This window comes from Amphiura filiformis, chromosome 7 (assembly GCF_039555335.1).
Source record: "Amphiura filiformis chromosome 7, Afil_fr2py, whole genome shotgun sequence".
Classification (NCBI taxonomy): Eukaryota; Metazoa; Echinodermata; class Ophiuroidea; order Amphilepidida; family Amphiuridae; genus Amphiura; species Amphiura filiformis.
In genome coordinates this window covers 44,182,858-44,201,252 of record NC_092634.1, presented here as the reverse complement: position 1 = coordinate 44,201,252, position 18,395 = coordinate 44,182,858, and the positions used below count along the sequence as shown (strand labels likewise).

The following is an 18,395-nucleotide window of genomic DNA, read 5'->3' as shown; positions in this document are numbered from 1 at the left end:
ATCAAAATTAAGTATACAGTTTGAAAAATGCCGCCAGAATAAAAAGTATGAGGTCTGTTGTCAAAATTCTCTAGTTGATTACTTAATCAACATCTTGTCCTCTTATAGCTGGAAAATCACTGGCGTGTGACCAATAATAATTTGGTGGCTACTTTTGTGAACCGAGTACAAAAAGCAGTTGCGCGAAGTCAATAAAAATCAAAACAACATACAAATTACAAGAAAAGTCTCACCACTTTCTTTACTGTTTACAGTTATTGACAGTTTTAGTTTTGGTCTTTCACATGCCCAATCACGTCTATTGAGAGGTCTGTCCTGCCTGAGAATGTCAACTTGTGCAATATTATTATGCGTCTCTGAAGTTCATCAAGGTCTGCAGGAGGACTTGTGAAAACATTTTATGCAAACACTGCTTCATCGCCAATGATGAAATCTTCCAGGAAACGTAGGGGACGGGCAAGAAGCCACTGACAGAACACAGTGCGACATTGGTGATCTGTTTGCTGAAGTTGATGTCTCCTTATCGTCTGATAGGGATGAAATCGCAAGTCATAAACGAGTTATTCTGTTAAAGGTTGCAGATGGTATTCCAAGTCCATTTCGACGGCAGCTAATTTAACCTCCTGCTTGCCCCGCCTGCAGAGTGTTACAGACTGCTAGGATATTAGCACCAGATCTTCCAGTTCGGGGGCAACCACAATGTTCTCTGTTCAGATTATGACTCGTTCCAGTTATCTGATACTTCGCAACATTTTTGTAAATAGCGCCATGTGAAGGGGGGGGGGGCGTGCATTTGGGTACTGCTGACAGAATCACCGAAGCACTTCTGCTGGACTCTGGGTGCGATGGTACACTGCAACAAGGAAGGCCCTTTGCTCTGGCGTGTACTGTGGAGTATCCATTTTAATGTTGCTGTTCTCCTTGTCAAGTAAAACCTAGCATATGTAAGGAGATAGTTGCCCAGATTTACCAAAAGTCACGTGTTATGTAACTCACACATGCACAGGATTGGAACCCTAAAATGAGGACAAATGATCTGTACACCTGCATGTTTCTCTTGGCTGCAAAACAATAACAAGCACCGGGCATTTAAACCCAATTGACTTCGCGCAACTGCTCTTTGTACTCGGCTCACAAAAGTAGCCACCAAATCCTTATTAATGGTCACACGCCAGTGATTTTTCAGCTGAAGGAGGACAATATGTTGATTAAGTTATCAACTAGAGAATTTTGACCAAAGACCTCATACTTTTTAATCTAGCGGCATTTTTCAAACTGTATACTTAATTTTGATACACCCTGTATACTAGTACCTTTCATTATCAAACGTGTGTTTACAAAGTGTTAATGATCCAAGGGGCCCCCCTTTTAAGGGGCCCCCTTTTAAGGGCCCGAGGTCTCTTTTCTTTGCTTTTATGGGCCCATTAAGGTAATCTTTATTTTTACGGGCCCCTAAGGATCCCGGGCCCGGGGGTAACGCACCCCTTAACCCCCTTGTCGGCGGCACTGGTTAACCATTTCAATGTGATCAAGTAAAGATCAGTTACTTTCATCAAAATAAAACTGGGAATCTATTTATACTAATTATACGTATAATTTGAAACCCGCGAAATTATTGGCTACAAGTTCAATTTCAATTTTATTATTAAATTTAAGGCTACACCCTTACCTAGTTCCGCAAGATATGCAAAAAACATGCCAAGTTGTTCAAGACTTAATGCCTTCCCTAGGTCGTTGTGTGTGATGTTCTTTAAGTAGACTTGCCACAGATTCTCGAAGGTGTCTTTAATCGAGCTGCGTTTAAAATGAAAGATCAATATGATATGATGAAAGGTAAAAGATAGATACTAGCTTGAATTAAAGCCATATTATAACATTTGCTGAGGAGAACGCCCTCAATATTTTTCAAAATTCCGTTTTTTACAAATATAATTTATTAAACTAACATGCCCTGCAAAAATCAAGACTTTAGGTGCTGTAGTTTTGTCAAAATTCGCGATTTTGAATAAAACACAGGAACCGTCGTTTTAGTATTACATTGGAAATACTAGTCGAACGCGTACACGATGTTCACATCACAGTACGTACACGGCGTGCGGGATGGTAAACACATATCAAAGGCCCGTGCAGTAGCACAACCGAAGGAGTGACATGCATCGGCGACATCTGCGCTGGTAGTACATTTCAGTTTTCTTTGCTTTACCTCAGTTGTCCGGCTCAAAATTAAAAGGAGTCATATCTGACAGTAAAAGCTAACATTTTATGGAAAAGAAATACTAATCTATTTTTTAATGGAAATGTTATAACATGGCTTTAACTGATATGTACTGAGATGATTGTCATACTTGACTCGAATTTTAAAATGTGTCGATATCGATTCAGTGGATACAAGTGCCTTGATATTTATGTCATGGGCCTATTTCATCTTGGATGTCACTGTATTGTCTACGGTAATAGTTCATTTTAGTCCAACGATGCCTTTAACATACTCCATGTCATGAGAATGCCAGCACCAACTGTCACATGCGTAGGGCACTACCTAGGAATTACTCATTTTGCAGGTGTCCCTCACTGACCCATCCGGATCATATACTGTCCCTGCATATATGACAACATGTTTATGTGATCACCTCAGTGTAAACTTCACAAAAAGAACTCTTGACAAGTAAAAATTAAACTTTTTTAAGACACAGGTAACGTAATGAGCTATTCTAGTTGAAATCTGAAAGACATGACCTTCATCTCCCACACAGGGAGTGTGGATTTCAAATGGGGTACCTATATTGGTGTGTGGATTTCAAATCGAATAATACATTGAATCACACATACCTTGATTTCCTTCCTTGCTTGACTAATGCCTGGTTCAGTTTTGCAGCGATGGCTTGCTTATTCGCAGAGAACTGACATCTGGACATCGCCATATCTACATCTTCCTGCATGCAACCAGCTTTTACTTTCCCGAATAGAGTGTATACCTGAGGCACTACTTCCCCTGTTAGATCTAAGCTAGCCAACGATTGCCGGATCACTAGCAGCTGCTCGTTGGTGTAGAGATTCAGGTGGGAATACTTGGATCTGATCTTGCTTATGTAACGCAGCCACTCCGACGAACAATCTTCCATGAATTGTCGCAAATCTGCAAGTTCTCTGGGGATTTCACGACTGCCACTGATTGCCTTACCAGTGCCGAAGTGAGCTATTATGGAAGGCTTGGCGTGGTAGTGGAAGCAGTATAGTTTAGCACCCCATTCACGGAAGAACATGCATCCTGCCGAACATAGACTATTGTATATAGTGGCGGTTTGGTGGACCAACGATATTACCTGGAAATGTTAACATAGAAATTACGATTATGGTTTCAGATGAGAGCTACTCTGGGCATTATTGTCAAGTGGAAGTGGAATCAGATTGGGGTTTCGAAATTTGGAATAATTTTGAAGTGGTGTAGTCGATATACCTGTACTGATTTCCCTTTTTAACATTCCAAATTTTACGCTGGAAAGACTCAGCAAGGCTAACAGGTGGCGATGTAATATGGGACGTCATCCCACCTTAATTGACTTCAGCATCATTAATAAATACAAATAATACATTTTGGATTTATAAAGCGCCTTTCTCCAGATCTTAGAGGACATCATATCGGACCATATGGCGGATATAGGTATGTGTGTGCATCCTGAGCAATGCGGCGAAAATAATACAACCTTAAATAATAATGTTCGCACTTTTTTATCAATTGATGTAGAACATTATACACCATAAATACCGATGTGCGGTTCTGATTGGCTAATCAAACCACGTCATGAAATATCAGTACATCAGTCGCGAGCAGAACAAGCAGAGTCACACCAAGGGACCCTAGCAAAAGGGCAAGACTGGAGAGACGTAGATTAGCTAGTGCCTGTCTTATCTTAGTACCTCTTTACAAATGATTAGAGTTAGCGATCTGCCTAAAATGGGTACTTCTAGTAAATATTTTTGAATATTTAAAAACTTAAGTTTAAAACCTTAAGTATATTATAACCTCTCTATGAAAGACACGACTTTAATCTTCCACACAGGGAATGTGAATTTCAAATAAGGTTACCTGAATGGGCGACCATTTGAAATCTACTCCCACCTGTGGAAGATTTAAGGTCATGTCTTCCATAGGGCGTATATGGATTTCAACTTGAATAGCTCATTACCTCAGTAAAGTAGTCAAGTTGACCCTGTTTCTCAGGTTTGGAAGTAACGTTACTGGACATCAGAGTAAGGCTTCGCTCAAGATCTCTCAGATTTTCATACTCATATGTAATGGCTCGACTCTCTGGGTTGTTGGCATCCTTTGCAACCATTAATTGGAAGAGCTCTAAGTTTGGTTTGCAGTAGTAGTCATTGCCCTATAAAAGTAAGATTAATATAAAACGATTTTTCAAAAATATTAATCGTGGTTGGAATCTTGTAAAAATATACCATAAACATATACTTCTTACAGGTACGCTTATTTAGTAAACCTATATCTCGTTAACATGATGAGTAGCTGCTAGTGATTCGGCAATCGTTGGCTAGCTTAGATTTAACAGGAGAAGTAGTGCCTGTTACCCTATGTGGTATATATTCTACTACGCACCACATTTAGTTCGGGTATATAGCGCTCTTTCTATCGTATACTGGAGATGTAATACATTGTATCGAGCATAAAAATTAACACTTATATATTGTAATGGGTCTTTTATTTGGCGTTTTTTTTTGTTCACCAAAACACGATAGCACTGTGTAAATGTTCAGGGTATGATAGAAAGAGCCATTGGCACACATCGGGAAACCAATAGCCCTATATGACAAAACTGAACTTAATGTTCTATTTCATCCCATTCCATGGTACACATTATATTCTAGAGTTACATACTGTTTACTGGACCCACATTGGGTAATTCAAAGAGACAGAACTTCTGTGGTATTAGTTAGCCAACTATCCACCCGTAATTTTGGACGGGCAGTTTACTCCAGTCCTGGGACAAAATTAATGACATATCCTAAATTGTATAAATAATGTTTGAATTAGTTCTGGGAAGTTAAAACAAGACCATAGGAATCTGAACTGACTCAACCCCCAGAAGGGGCAGAAGTCTGGTTTATATTTCAGGGTCAAATTTTGGACAGGCAGTTTTGGTGAAAATGACGGGCACTTGTCAAATCCTAGCTAAGACCAGATTCAGAGAAGCTGTTACGCTCTCCCCGTGGTTCATCTGGTAAAGGCGGGGCAGATGGCCCATGATAAAATAAAGCTGTGCACATATCCTTTCTTCGTTACAAAAAGTTCTTATTATACTTGAAATCTTATTTAATATTCAGTGGTATTATTCTCATTTAGACTGGCCTTAATATCAAGGAGGACAATTTACCTCATTTCCAGGTTGCGTTCCAAGCGTGTAGACACCTCTTGCATTGATGTGTTCTATTTCATGCATTGCTGTAGTCTGCGCATAGTCTCGATTCTGGCGGAATTGTTGTAGCATGGCAAGGTATTTCTGAGAATCTCGCTATTAAAAAAGGTATGGAAATAATCATGATAATGAAGTAAACACAAGAAGTGGTGGTGATATTATGTTTTTCGGTTTTTGTTGATAGAGATGCTTTTGCTGTCCATCCTGTTGCCGGTATGGTATACTGCCCTATTTTGTTGTTTGTTGTAAGCCAATGAATGGCGAATATGATTTTGTTCAGACAATCATGAATATAACATATTATCATGATGACTGTTGAAAAAATCACAGTCTGGTGTTTAACAGTCCGATCCCGAGCCAACTGCAACATTGCCTGACTAGGCTACATCTGTCTTTGCAACTGAATTCTGAATTCGGCAGACTAGCCCCCATGGTAACCTAATAACTGATTGGGCGGTATTTTTTGGTAATTTAAATAACAAAACCATTTTGTTGGAAATTATCACTGAGAGTATATTCATGAATACTACGAGACTCCATTTATATTTCTTTGGAACTCTAAATCATTACTAAGAGCATTTTATTGTAGGATATTATGTTTCTGGATTAGGCAGCATGCTGCTCTAAAAGGAAGTATTTCCGAATTATGCAGTTGGATCCTGACTGTTGAATATAAACATACCAATAGCACTTGTTCAGTGCCTGTATGGGACCATGACAACGCCTCTCTGACATTACAAAATCCAATAGTCTCGGCGCAGACGTTGGCAGCTTCGCGGCCATGCGTGCTTTGCGCGCACCCCCCTCGAGGAACTAAAACTAGGTCTACATACCAACACAGTGGCCATATTCCTGTCATACTGCAGGTTTTTCCAGACGTTTTGGCACGCTTTTATGACATCACTAAGAGAAGCTGTATCGAATTTGAGATCAAATATGAGCGGAGCATATCCATCTACTGCTCTGCTGAACGCTGTCAGGGCGTCAAATTGGGCATCAGTTTCTAATTCCGTACATTGTATGTCATCGATGAAGTCAAAAAATTCAGCCATGTCTGCAATGAAGGAGAAATACGATACTGAGTTTTCATAATAATCATTCTGTTTCTTGAAGATATTAAATGTAGTTTTGGAAAGTATATCATAGATTTCTTCGAAGTTCATTGACATAGTACTATTCTTATACAGAACAACTGATCTGAATTGATGTTAGTATGGAGTTTTCTCTTGAGTATGTACACCATTTAAGGTTAGCAACTATTTGAAACTGTTGCGATTTGGTAGTTCACAGCATCTTGCGAATGGTATTGAGCTTTGGCAAAAATTGCATTGATCATTTCATTGCGAGCGTATAGAAGAATTCAAATATCACAGATATACTTTTTTAGGTCCTGTGGTTCTTTAGTTATGTTGTATAGAGGGCTGAAACAACAACACTTTTGTAAAACATACATAACTCATTAACAACAATAAATCAAGCAAGTTTTCAAAGTATATGATTTGTAGAATGAATTTTTTCACAACATTAATGTGTTATTTTTCAATAATATATATATGATTTAGATAATGAAAATCGATTTTTCGGCTGCTTCGACCATTAATATCGCGTCTATCCTTACGTACAATAATTCCCGTACCTTGCATATTGTTCCTGATCCACTTTACGACTTCCTGGCAGTGTATGACCTGTTCAATACAAGTGATTTGGGTAGAGTCAACTGAAGAGAGCTCCTTGGCTACTTCGGATATCTTGTTGGCAGTACTAATTGCTCGCAGGGACTGAGACCCTGACATTGCCTACAAGGATCAATAAGAATAATACTTGTTATAATAATTATTGTTTACGAGTCAGATACTATTAGTTAAAAAAAAGGAACATTGGTCTTTGAACTTATATTTAGGGGACAGTTTTGTATTTTTTGGTTCTTTTTTTTATCAAATGTTACTCTTCACAAATTTATATCACTAAGATATCATTTGGTATTATAATCAACTGATCACAGGCGATTTGCTGATAGTTATTGTTCTGTATGCATGTTTTCTATGTTTACTTTAAATTTAATTAACCGCTTTCGAATCGACTAGTAAAATCCACTTTTCTGCCCCGGGTTTTTCTGCCAAAGGTTATAGCTTCAGTATACTATAAGATGCTTTTGAGAAGTTTGTTATTGTAATTTTGTTTCGCACTGGACGTCTGTAATGGATATGTTACAGAATGAAATCAAGTCTTACCAGTTCTTCCAGGTTCCCAATATCTGATACTCTTGTTTGTGTCAATCCAAGGATATCTATCAAATCAATCAGAATCTTAGCTAATTTCAAGGAACTCTGAACATGGAACAAATCCTGAATCTGCTTCACTCTATCCTCGAGCCATCTGGGAACCCGTTCTTCTTTCTTGCTAAATTTGCACAGTTCCTCTCTGAGTGCAATATCTGAATTCGATAATCCTACGAAGTATGAGTAAATGTCATCGCATGTGATCGATCCGTCGTCTAACCCATCTCTAATTCGATCCCACGTGTTGAGTGCAGGGAGCCAAATTTCCCTCGCTGCGTAGACGGTAGAACAAATGCGTGATTCTGCAACGTTAAGGGATGCGAGTTCTATTTGTACTGTACATATTGCACGGAACACATGGCTGTCTCTTTTGTTGCAGTCATATAGGCGCTGCAAGACGTTCATGACAGCTGCTGGTACCACTATCTTGACAACGGGTTTAACTCTGTCTCTTGATGAGACAATAGATCTTCTCCGATGTGTGGCAGTTGTACAATGCTGTGCCACTGTGTGTTCTGATGATTTCACGTCGAAAACTGCTCTGCTACTAATACTTGAGGTGTCTACTTGGATGGCTGGGAGCAATAATGAAAATGAAATGGGAAAAATTGCGAATTAATGTTTGTCAATGCAATTCAATATGCAGCAATACATGTAGATGAAAGAAATTCACATGTTACTGTTGTGCTAACTTGACCTCTTTACCTGTTTAAGCGGGATCGGTGAGAATTTAACTGATTTTACTACCAGGTTGATACGGCGACTTTTATTTATAGATTGTGCATTTATAGAGTGCACGCCTGTATATATAGGAATCTTGTGATAACTTAACAGAAACACATTAGAAAAGGCTTAAAACAACCGATTAGCCACTGATTCATGTTTAGCCCCAAATTAGGACTGAATATTTGATTGTCTATAAAAAGAAGCAAATTCTGGCAGTTTATAATGAGTTGGTTAGGTATTTAAAACTTGTTTTATTTTGGAAACACCAAGCTAGATTCAGTCATTTAGAATTGAAGTGAGCAAGGGTGATATAGTTGGCATTTTTTTCGCGAAGTCTCACTGGACTATGTGGGTCTTTATACACTGTATACTAAAACCACTATTCCTCCCGTGGATTACTCTTGGTTTATTAGATAACACAAATAATACCTGGTGCAAGTGCCATACACATTTCCACGAAGTTTTCCGTCAAAGGTTGTTTTTCCTCGATAGCTTGGAACTCTAGCTGCCTGATCTGCAACAGCTTGTCCATGTCACTAGCACTCACTGTGGACTCCCCTTGATCAGGCCCCAAATTGTACGTCTTGCTTACAGCTGCTGTCTGTTGATTTTGTATAAAACACTATATTAAACTATGCTATAGTCGATTTTTGAGAAATAAAATAATGGTGTTAAAAGGGCATTTCGTGATCCACAGCCTCATGCCCCCACTTTTTTCAAAAAAAGTTGAGATTTTTGTACCACTTGAAACCTCTGGCTACATAATGTCTATATACCAACAATTTCTTGCAGATTAATTCGTTTAATAGAAATATCGTCAAATTTGAATTCCGTTCTGGTATACCAGAACGAAATTACAACACTGGCCTATGGAGCAGCGTAATACACATAATCATGTATAACTCCCAAACGCAAAATCGGAATAGACTGAAATTTTGGGAATGAGCTTTTTTCATGGGTATCTACTGAAAAATGTCATAAAAAGAGGATGCTAAGGATCACGAAATCCTCCTTTAATGACGATGAACGCATTCAGTTGAACTCAATTTAGTCATAAAAAGGTTTATATTAGTCGTAACAAAAGTACAGCATACGTATGTTATCATATGTAACATATCTCGACACAATTATAATAAGGGCTTTACTTATTGAACAATTATTCAGATTTGAGATATACTGGTTAATTGACCGCGAAAACATTTGATTTTTAGCAGGCACTTTGCCCGGGAACTTTGTCCCCAACACACACGGCCAATCATACACGCCATTTATTTGTTATCTATGGATGGCGGAAACCTTCAAAACACGCCTAAGAATACGCCTAAGAATACGCCTAACCTTAGACGTCTAAGATGCAATCTTAGACGTCTAAGATCATTCTTAGGCGTCTAAGATGCAATCTTAGGCGTCTAAGAAATTCGCGGTAGACTTAAATCAACGAATCACAGGACCAGAAATCCCAAACAACCAATCATCTTAGGCGTATTCAATTATTGACCAATGAAATCTTAGACGCCTAAGATTTTACACGCCTAAGAATTCTTACACGTCTAAGATTGATATTTTAGTGATGGACGGTATCACCAATGTGATTTTCTCTGAGGACTTGCAGCAAAATTGATTAATTGGTTTGATTTTATTTTCGTTGGTTTGGTGTGCTGTTTTGGTGTGGCTAGTACTAGTAGTCAGGTATTAATGTTGATGAGCATGATGACGGCGACGACGACGACGACGACGATGATGATGATGATGATGATGATGATGATGATGATGATGATGATGATGATGATAAAAATTAATACACAAACAACAAAGAGGAACAAACATGCCTAGCATATATTTATATACCTCCATGATTCTATTTTTAACATAGAAAATTTGACCTCTTGTCTTCTTGCACTTTGCAGACTGAAATTATGCATATCTGATCTCTTCAATTATAAAACACGATTTGGCCTTGGCCTGGGGGCTGAAGTTGGCGAAAATATGTCACACGCTGTTCGAATTATAAAGACATAGTTGGTTGACCTTATAATGTGTGTGCAATAATAACTTGACCTCTGAACGTATTGGATATAAACGCATCATACCCTACACCTTCAGGTTAACTTTCTTGTTGAATGGAGGTATCGAGGTCTCTTAACTGTGTATTTTGGCTCAGTCATAGCATACGTGTTAAGAAAAAACATACATGAAAAGTGAGCAGGTTGACACCATCTTTGTTTAAACATCACAAGTAACATGAGTGGCAAACATCAATGTTTCATATTGCTTGCAACCCCCTCCCCCTAATCAATGTTGGAGCCAATACTAGTCCGTTCCTATCTCAGTATCAAACTGGGTGGGTGCGGGGGGGGGGAGGTGAAAATTTCATACTAAATTTAATCCCTCATCACTGCCATCATCATCACCACCACGACTCTAATAATCATCTGACATCATTTGTATTATCCATCATCATCATCATCATTATCATCATCATCATCATCATCATCATCATCATCATCATCATCATCATCATCAACAACAACAACAACAACAACAACAACAACAACAACAACAACAACAACAACAACAACAACAACAACAACAACATCATCATCATCATCATCATTATCATCATCATCATTTACACTATAGCCACACAAATAAAAATCTTACATTAAGGGATCTAAAATGAGCGTTTATTGCGTTTCGACAGAATTTTGTATGGGACATGAGAGCACCTCAGACCTATCGAATTGCATTCTGAATACGAAGCATGTCTTTCTGATATCAAATAATTTTAATTTTTGAAAATCACAATATAATACAAATTTTATGACAAATTATAAAAATTTGATATTTTTCAAATTTTGATATATAACAGTCCTCGAAGTAAATTATATAAATCTAATGATATATTCTTAAAGTGTATGTAGCAGGAAAAAGCCGACGGTCAATTGAAAATTTTGACCTTTCATATTGAAGATATGGATTTTTCCCCAAAAGACCTATTTTTTTGGGTGTTTTTGGAAACAAAATCCATATCTTCAATACGAAAGGTCAAAATTTTCAATTGATCGTCGGCTTTTCATCCCACCTACATACACTTTAAGTATAAATCATCAGATTTATAAAGTTTACTTCGAGTACTGTTAAATATCAAAAATATCAATTTTAATGATTTGCCATAAAATGTGTATTAAATTGCGAATTTCAAAAAATCAAAATTATTTGATATCAGAATGACATTCTTCGTATTCAGAATGCGATTCGATATGTCTGATGTGCTCTAATGTCCCAAAATAAATACTGTCCAAACGTTCATACCCCAGCCCTTAACTGCAAGTCATCAGAAAAACAAAATATTTAAAACAAATTTAAGTTTTATCACTTTGCAACAACAACATCAACTGCTAGATTATGTTCAAATGAAAAAAAAGCCTATTATGTAAAATACATTGTTCCGCCTGAATTGTCAAAAGTGGCTGAAAAGAACAAAACAATGGGCCATTGTGCCGAAAGGTGGGAGAACATGTACCCTACCCCCCTCCCACCCCATCACCCCTTTCTCTTTGGGATTGACCCGGGTGGCTAAGGAGAGAAAATGAGTTTATTAAAAACACACCACCCAGCCATTGTTCGAAATATTCTCTAACGCACAGCGTCCGTTGTACGTTTTGATCAAATTTGCGATACCGTCCACCACTAGTCACGGTCAAATGGTCAATCTTAGACGTGTAAGAATTCTTAGGCGTGTAAAATCTTAGGCGTCTAAGATTTCATTGGTCAATAATTGAATACGCCTAAGATGATTGGTTGTTTGGGATTTCTAGTCCTGTGATTCGTTGATTTAAGTCTACCGCGAATTTCTTAGACGCCTAAGATTGCATCTTAGACGCCTAAGAATGCATCTTAGACGTCTAAGATTGCATCTTAGAACGTCTAAGATTGCATCTTAGACGTCTAAGGTTAGGCGTATTCTTAGGCGTATTCTTAGGCGTATTTTGAAGCTTTCCGCCATCCATAGTTATCAATCCAATCTAACCTCAAGCACCAAGTGAGAGTTTAACTTTCGCGCAAACACAAAGCACTGTAAATTCCACATATAGATGTGTACGCAGTAGTATAGTGAAATCCATGGATATTCCCGGTACGAGATCATCATAATCCGATTTCAGGAAACTGGACGTGCCCGGAAGGGCACCGGAATAAAAGTCGAGCGGATTCTTCTCTCTGCTGATAGTCTGGAGGTGATTTGGGTCCATGACGTAGCAAGCTAACAACAACCAGAGCATAACGTTTCGCTTACCTTGTAAATTTCGATGAATCGTTTCAGCCTTTCTTGATCACCAACAATAGCATGAAGCTGGCGAAGTTGAATGGTGCCATCCAATAGTTTTTGACTCATCTCTGTTATCAGGTTGGTCACCATGTGGATTCCTGAATTGGCGTCAGAGTCGAGCATGGTTTTTACATCGGTACCTGATGATAAAACAGATTAATCGAAATCCAGTTAAAGGCAGTTGTTACGAGTCGTACTTGACTCAAGGCCAAAATCACCTTTTACCCGAACTCACACGAATGCACAACACAAATACACTGTTTATTTAAGCTAACAAAATCTAAGTCTTTAATTGAAAACAGAGTATGATTGGTACATATAATAACAATATCGCATATACAATAAAATCACACAATGACAGTTTTACTCTATGACTACTTAACCAGCTGTCTTCTTGTTGGTGATCCTAGAGTTCTTGCAATGTTCTGGACGACTGATGTAATATATCCTTATTCGCTTGTCCTGCGAAGTCCAGTGTACACTTGCGCTTATAATTCCTTGCGTATAAAATCCTCATACGAAAATGATGATGCTTTCTCCAATCTCCTTTGCGCTGTTATCTCCACAAATATATCTCCTTTGCGCTGCTACATGTATCTCCACAAATATATCTCCTTGCGCTGCTTTCTCCAAAAATGGTGTTTCTTTCACCAATCACTCTTTTTCCAGGGAACCGGTTTCTTTAACACAGCTCCACTGTTTCTTGACAGATGCGTGGCCTTCACAAACCCAGCAAACTCCAGCAATTTGACAGAAGAACTTTTAATCCTTTGATGAGGAAGAGCACTTTTGTGTGCTCGCTGTCTTCTTCGTTGCTGTATTAAAATTAGCTCAATTATTGGCTATATAAACTGGTTAAAATGTACTTCCTTTTTTTTTCTCTAAGACCATCACACACATGTGGAGTTTCTCAATCTCCCACGGCATTCTGTAAAGTCCCAACAAAACCTCCAGCTTTTTATATCAGTACTCATGCAAAAACCCATCATCTATTAATAAACCATTACTTCAATCACATTTTCACAACATTGCTGCAATCTTGGGATTTCCCAAGATTAATTATACACATTCACATTACATCACTTCCTGGGGGTTTTCCTGATGGTGCAATAATGAACTGGGGCTTTCCAAGTTCCAAACATAGCTCTGACTTTGTTTACAATAATTTGGGGAATTCAAAAGACTTTCCACACCATTATCTTGCACGTACAAGGGGGTTTCCCATCTCATGAAATACTTTCAGCTTGTAAACAAAGTTAAATAATTAAATTAAATCAAATTACTCAGGGCACATCACACCCTCCCCCTTAAAAGAAGAAAGTTCGAATGTAATGAAAACTTTCTTAAATGCTTTCTTCTTTTACATCAACTTCAACATTTTATCAACTTTGAGTATTTAACTCATCATACACAGTGACTACTTGTCACACAAGTTCCCTTTTAAAAGGAACTTTTGTTTATCAAGTTTTTTATGCAATTCTGGACAGGGCATCAGCCATTACATTGTCTTTTCCCTTAATATGTTTGATGTCCAGATTGTACTCTTGCAAGGTTAAACTCCACCTCACCAGTCTTTGGTTTTTGTTCTTCATCCTGTTGATGAAGGTGAGGGGATTGTGATCTGTGAAAACAAGCACAGGGTATACTGTGGTACCCAAATACACATCAAAATGTAGCAATGCTAATAGCAATGCTAGACACTCCTTCTCAATTGTGGAGTAATTTCTCTGGTGCTTGTTGAATTTCCTTGAAAAGTAACAAATGGGGTGATCTATTTGATCTTCACCCTCTTGCATCACAACACCTCCACAGCCTATGTCACTGGCATCAACAGTCAACTTGAACTGCTTCTGAAAATCAGGTGCAGTAAGCACTGGTGAACTCATGAGTATTGATTTGACTTTGTGAAAAGCATTTTCACACTGTTCTGACCAAATGAATTTTGCATCTTTCTTCAACAAATCAGTCAAAGGACTTGCTATCTCTGAAAAGTTTGGACAGAACTTTCTATAATAGCCAACCATTCCTAGAAATCTCATGAGTGCCTTCTTGTTTACAGGTGTGGGGTATTGCTCAATTGCTTCAACTTTGGCTTTGATAGGTTTCACCTGACCTTGACCTACAACATATCCCAAGTATGTGACTGTGGCATGGCAAAACTCACTTTTTACCAGATTGACTGTCAATTGTACCTCAGACAGCTTCTTAAACAATTGATGGAGTTGTTCCATGTGTTGTTCCCAAGTTTGACTGTAAACAATCAAATCATCTACATACGCTTCACATCCCTCTATGTCTGCCACAATTTGGTTCACCATTCTCTGAAATGTTGCTGGTGCATTTTTCAAACCGAATGGCATAACTTTGTACTGGTAAAGACCAAATGGTGTACAAAAAGCAGAAATCTCTTTGGCACGGTCTGTGAGTGGAACCTGCCAGTACCCTTTCAAAAGATCAAATTTGCTAACAAATTTTGCATTCCCAATTTTGTCTATGCAATCATCAATTCTTGGAATTGGGTACGAGTCTGTCTTTGAATGAACATTTGCAGCTCTCATGTCTGCGACCAATCGGTATGAACCATCAGGCTTGGGAACAAGTATACATGGTGAACTCCATTCACTACTACTTGGTTCTATGATATCATTGTCTAGCATATAATTGATCTCATTTTTGAGATGTTCCATTTTCAATGGATTGACTCTGTAAGGATGCTGCTTGATTGGTTTTGTATCACCAACATCTACATCATGAAATGCAGCATTTGTTCTACTTGGCGTATCAGGAAATATATTGTCAAATTTGTGAATCAAATTTCCAGTTTGACTTTGTTGACCTTGAGAAAGATGACTTAACTTTGAGTCCAAATTAGTGAGCACATCAGAATTGTTCAATTTTACATTATACTCTTTGTGCTCCAGCTCTTTATCCTGGTCAAATGTGACATCAGAATTGTCATCTTTACTCTTGTCTACATTGGCGATTTTGTCTACATCGGCATGTTTGTCTACATTATCAGCATGTTTTACTGTACACACAGGTTTTGGAATGCCACTGTCACTTCTTTCAACATACTCTTTGAGCATATTTATGTGGCATAACTGCCTGCTCTTGCGTCTACCAGGAGTCTTGATAATATAATCTACTTCACCCACTTTTGACTCTACCTCACATGGGCCATGATATCTGGCTTGTAATGGGTGTCCTGGAATTGGAAACAGTACTAGAACTTTGTCACCTGGTTTGAACACTCTCTCTTTGGCATGTTTATCGTAGCATTGTTTCATTTTGGCCTGACCCTGTTTCAAGTTTTCTTTGGCAATATCAGTTACTCTGTTAAGCCTATGCTTAAAATTGGAGACATAATCCAACAAATTGATATCTGATTTCTCATTGAGCCACTTTTCTTTCAACAACTTTAAGGGCCCGCGCACTGTGTGTCCAAACACTAACTCAAAAGGACTAAATCCTAAAGTTTCCTGAACAGCTTCCCTAGCAGCAAACAACAACAAGTGTACTCCCTCATCCCAGTCCCTCTGAAATTCCAAACAATATGTCCTGATCATGTTTTTCAATGTTTGGTGGAACCTTTCTAGTGCACCTTGTGATTCTGGATGGTAAGCACTTGAGGTATACTGTTCTATACCTAATTGATACATGACTTGCTGAAATACTCCAGAAGTAAAGTTTGATCCTTGGTCTGACTGTATGGACTTGGGGAGCCCCACAAATGTGAAGAACTTAGTTAAAGCTTTCACTATAGTCACTGCTTTAATATTTCTCAAGGGTATGGCTTCAGGAAAGCGTGTTGACGCGCACATAATTGTCAGAAGGTATTGATTACCTGACTTAGTCTTTGGTAGGGGCCTACACAATCAATAATAACCCTACTAAATGGTTCATCAAAGGCTGGAATTGGCTTTAATGGAGCAGGAGGTATTTTCTGATTTGGCTTCCCTACTACTTGGCATATGTGACATGTTTTGCAATATTCAGAAACATCTTTTCTGAGAGTGGGCCACCAGAAATGTCTCAGAATTCTTTCATGTGTTTTCTTAACACCCAAATGCCCTGCCATGGGACTATCATGTGCTATGTTAATTACTTCAGTGTGGTATACTTTTGGTACCACAATTTGGTGCACTACCTTCCACTCTTCATCGGCAGGTACATCAGGTGGGCGCCATTTTCTCATTAGCACATCGTCTTGTTTGTAAAAACAGACAGAATTTTGTTCTGCTTCTTCTAGGGTCAATGCCCTTTGATTGATCTCTTTGAGTTCTGGGTCATTTTGTTGCTCCAGAATTAGCTTGTCATGACTTAATGGGTCTCTCAATGTTTCCCCAATTTGTTCATGCTCAGAGGCTGTGTCATTTGTAGGGGTATTTTTTCTCCCCAGGAGAAGGAAGTTTATCTTCTTTCTCATTCAACTTTGACACAAATGTGTCTTCCAAATTGTAGCCTAAGTCATCAATTTGGTTGTCCTCAATTGTTTCTAATGAGGCTCTCTTACTCATTGCCCGTGTCACTGCACATGCAGGAAATATCTCCTCTTCCTCACTATTATCATCCTGTAAACAGGGCTTATCTGTGACTATTGGGTCAGGAAAAACCTTCCCCCTGCCAGATCATTTCCTAGCAACATGGACACTCCCTTGACTGGCAATTCATGTCTAACTCCTATGGTTACAGGACCAGAAACCAAGTCAGATGTCAAGTTAATTTTGTGGAGAGGTACACTAATTATTTCCATCCCAATACCCTGGATCAAAGCATTACCTGCTGAACTAACCTCATTAAAGGGCAAAGTTCCTTCCAGAATCATAGACCGTGCACAACACGTATCTCGCACAATCTTAATGGGCTTTGGACTACCATTATCACCAAGTGATACTACTCCCTCTAACACAAATGGTTCAAATTCTTCACACACCTTGTCTGTCTCACCTCCCTTTTGTGGGAATTCTTGTTTCTTGATTTGACTGACTTTTTTCTTTGACTCAAGTGACACCATAGACTGTAATGGTGACACTGCACATCCCACAGTATTACTAGCAGTTTGCTGCTGTTTTTGTGCGTCTTGTCTGCCTTTTAAGAAATAACACTGGGTCATCGTATGCCCTGGTCTCTTACAATGAGTACAAGTTACTTTGGCTTTAAATTCAGTCCCAAATTTTGCTCTGTTACCTGATGTTACTGGGGTCCCTCTACCACCAGCACTATGCTGTGAATTCGACTGAGGTTTCACTTCTTGTGTGCCACCCTGATTTGCTCTAGGTTGATTATGGCTGAACCTGTTTGAATAACTTCTGTTATGACTAAATTTACTCCCATTCAATTTGTGAGTTAAGCCATAGTCGTCCGCCATTGTCGCCGCTTCATTTAGCGTCTTAATTTTGCTAGCGCTTTCATCCAAATGGGTTTTAATGTCAACGTGGACACATTTCTTGAACTCTTCTATAAGAACCAATTGCTTAAGTTGGCCGAAATCATATTTGACTTCTTTTGAACCAAGCCACCTGTCAAACATTTGTTCTTTTACTCTAGCAAATTCTACATGGGTTTGATCTGATTGCTTTCTTGAATCTCTGAACTTTTGTCTGTATGCTTCAGGCACCAGCTCATAGGCCTTGA

The 18,395-nt window shown here is 38.5% G+C and overlaps 1 protein-coding gene across 1 annotated transcript in view; it reads right to left on the bottom strand.

Moving 5' to 3' along the window:
• LOC140157206 (E3 ubiquitin-protein ligase rnf213-alpha-like) overlaps nucleotides 1-18,395 on the bottom strand; it is a 73,622-nt gene that overhangs the window by 30,033 nt on the left and 25,194 nt on the right. The window contains exons 13-21 of the mRNA XM_072180323.1: nucleotides 12,729-12,901; nucleotides 8,864-9,035; nucleotides 7,661-8,283; nucleotides 7,066-7,225; nucleotides 6,263-6,483; nucleotides 5,388-5,525; nucleotides 4,188-4,382; nucleotides 2,830-3,323; nucleotides 1,670-1,794 (exon numbers count right to left, since the gene is read on the bottom strand). Coding sequence (XP_072036424.1) covers nucleotides 1,670-1,794; nucleotides 2,830-3,323; nucleotides 4,188-4,382; nucleotides 5,388-5,525; nucleotides 6,263-6,483; nucleotides 7,066-7,225; nucleotides 7,661-8,283; nucleotides 8,864-9,035; nucleotides 12,729-12,901 — 2,301 coding nt within the window. The remainder of the gene's footprint in view (nucleotides 1-1,669; nucleotides 1,795-2,829; nucleotides 3,324-4,187; nucleotides 4,383-5,387; nucleotides 5,526-6,262; nucleotides 6,484-7,065; nucleotides 7,226-7,660; nucleotides 8,284-8,863; nucleotides 9,036-12,728; nucleotides 12,902-18,395) is intronic.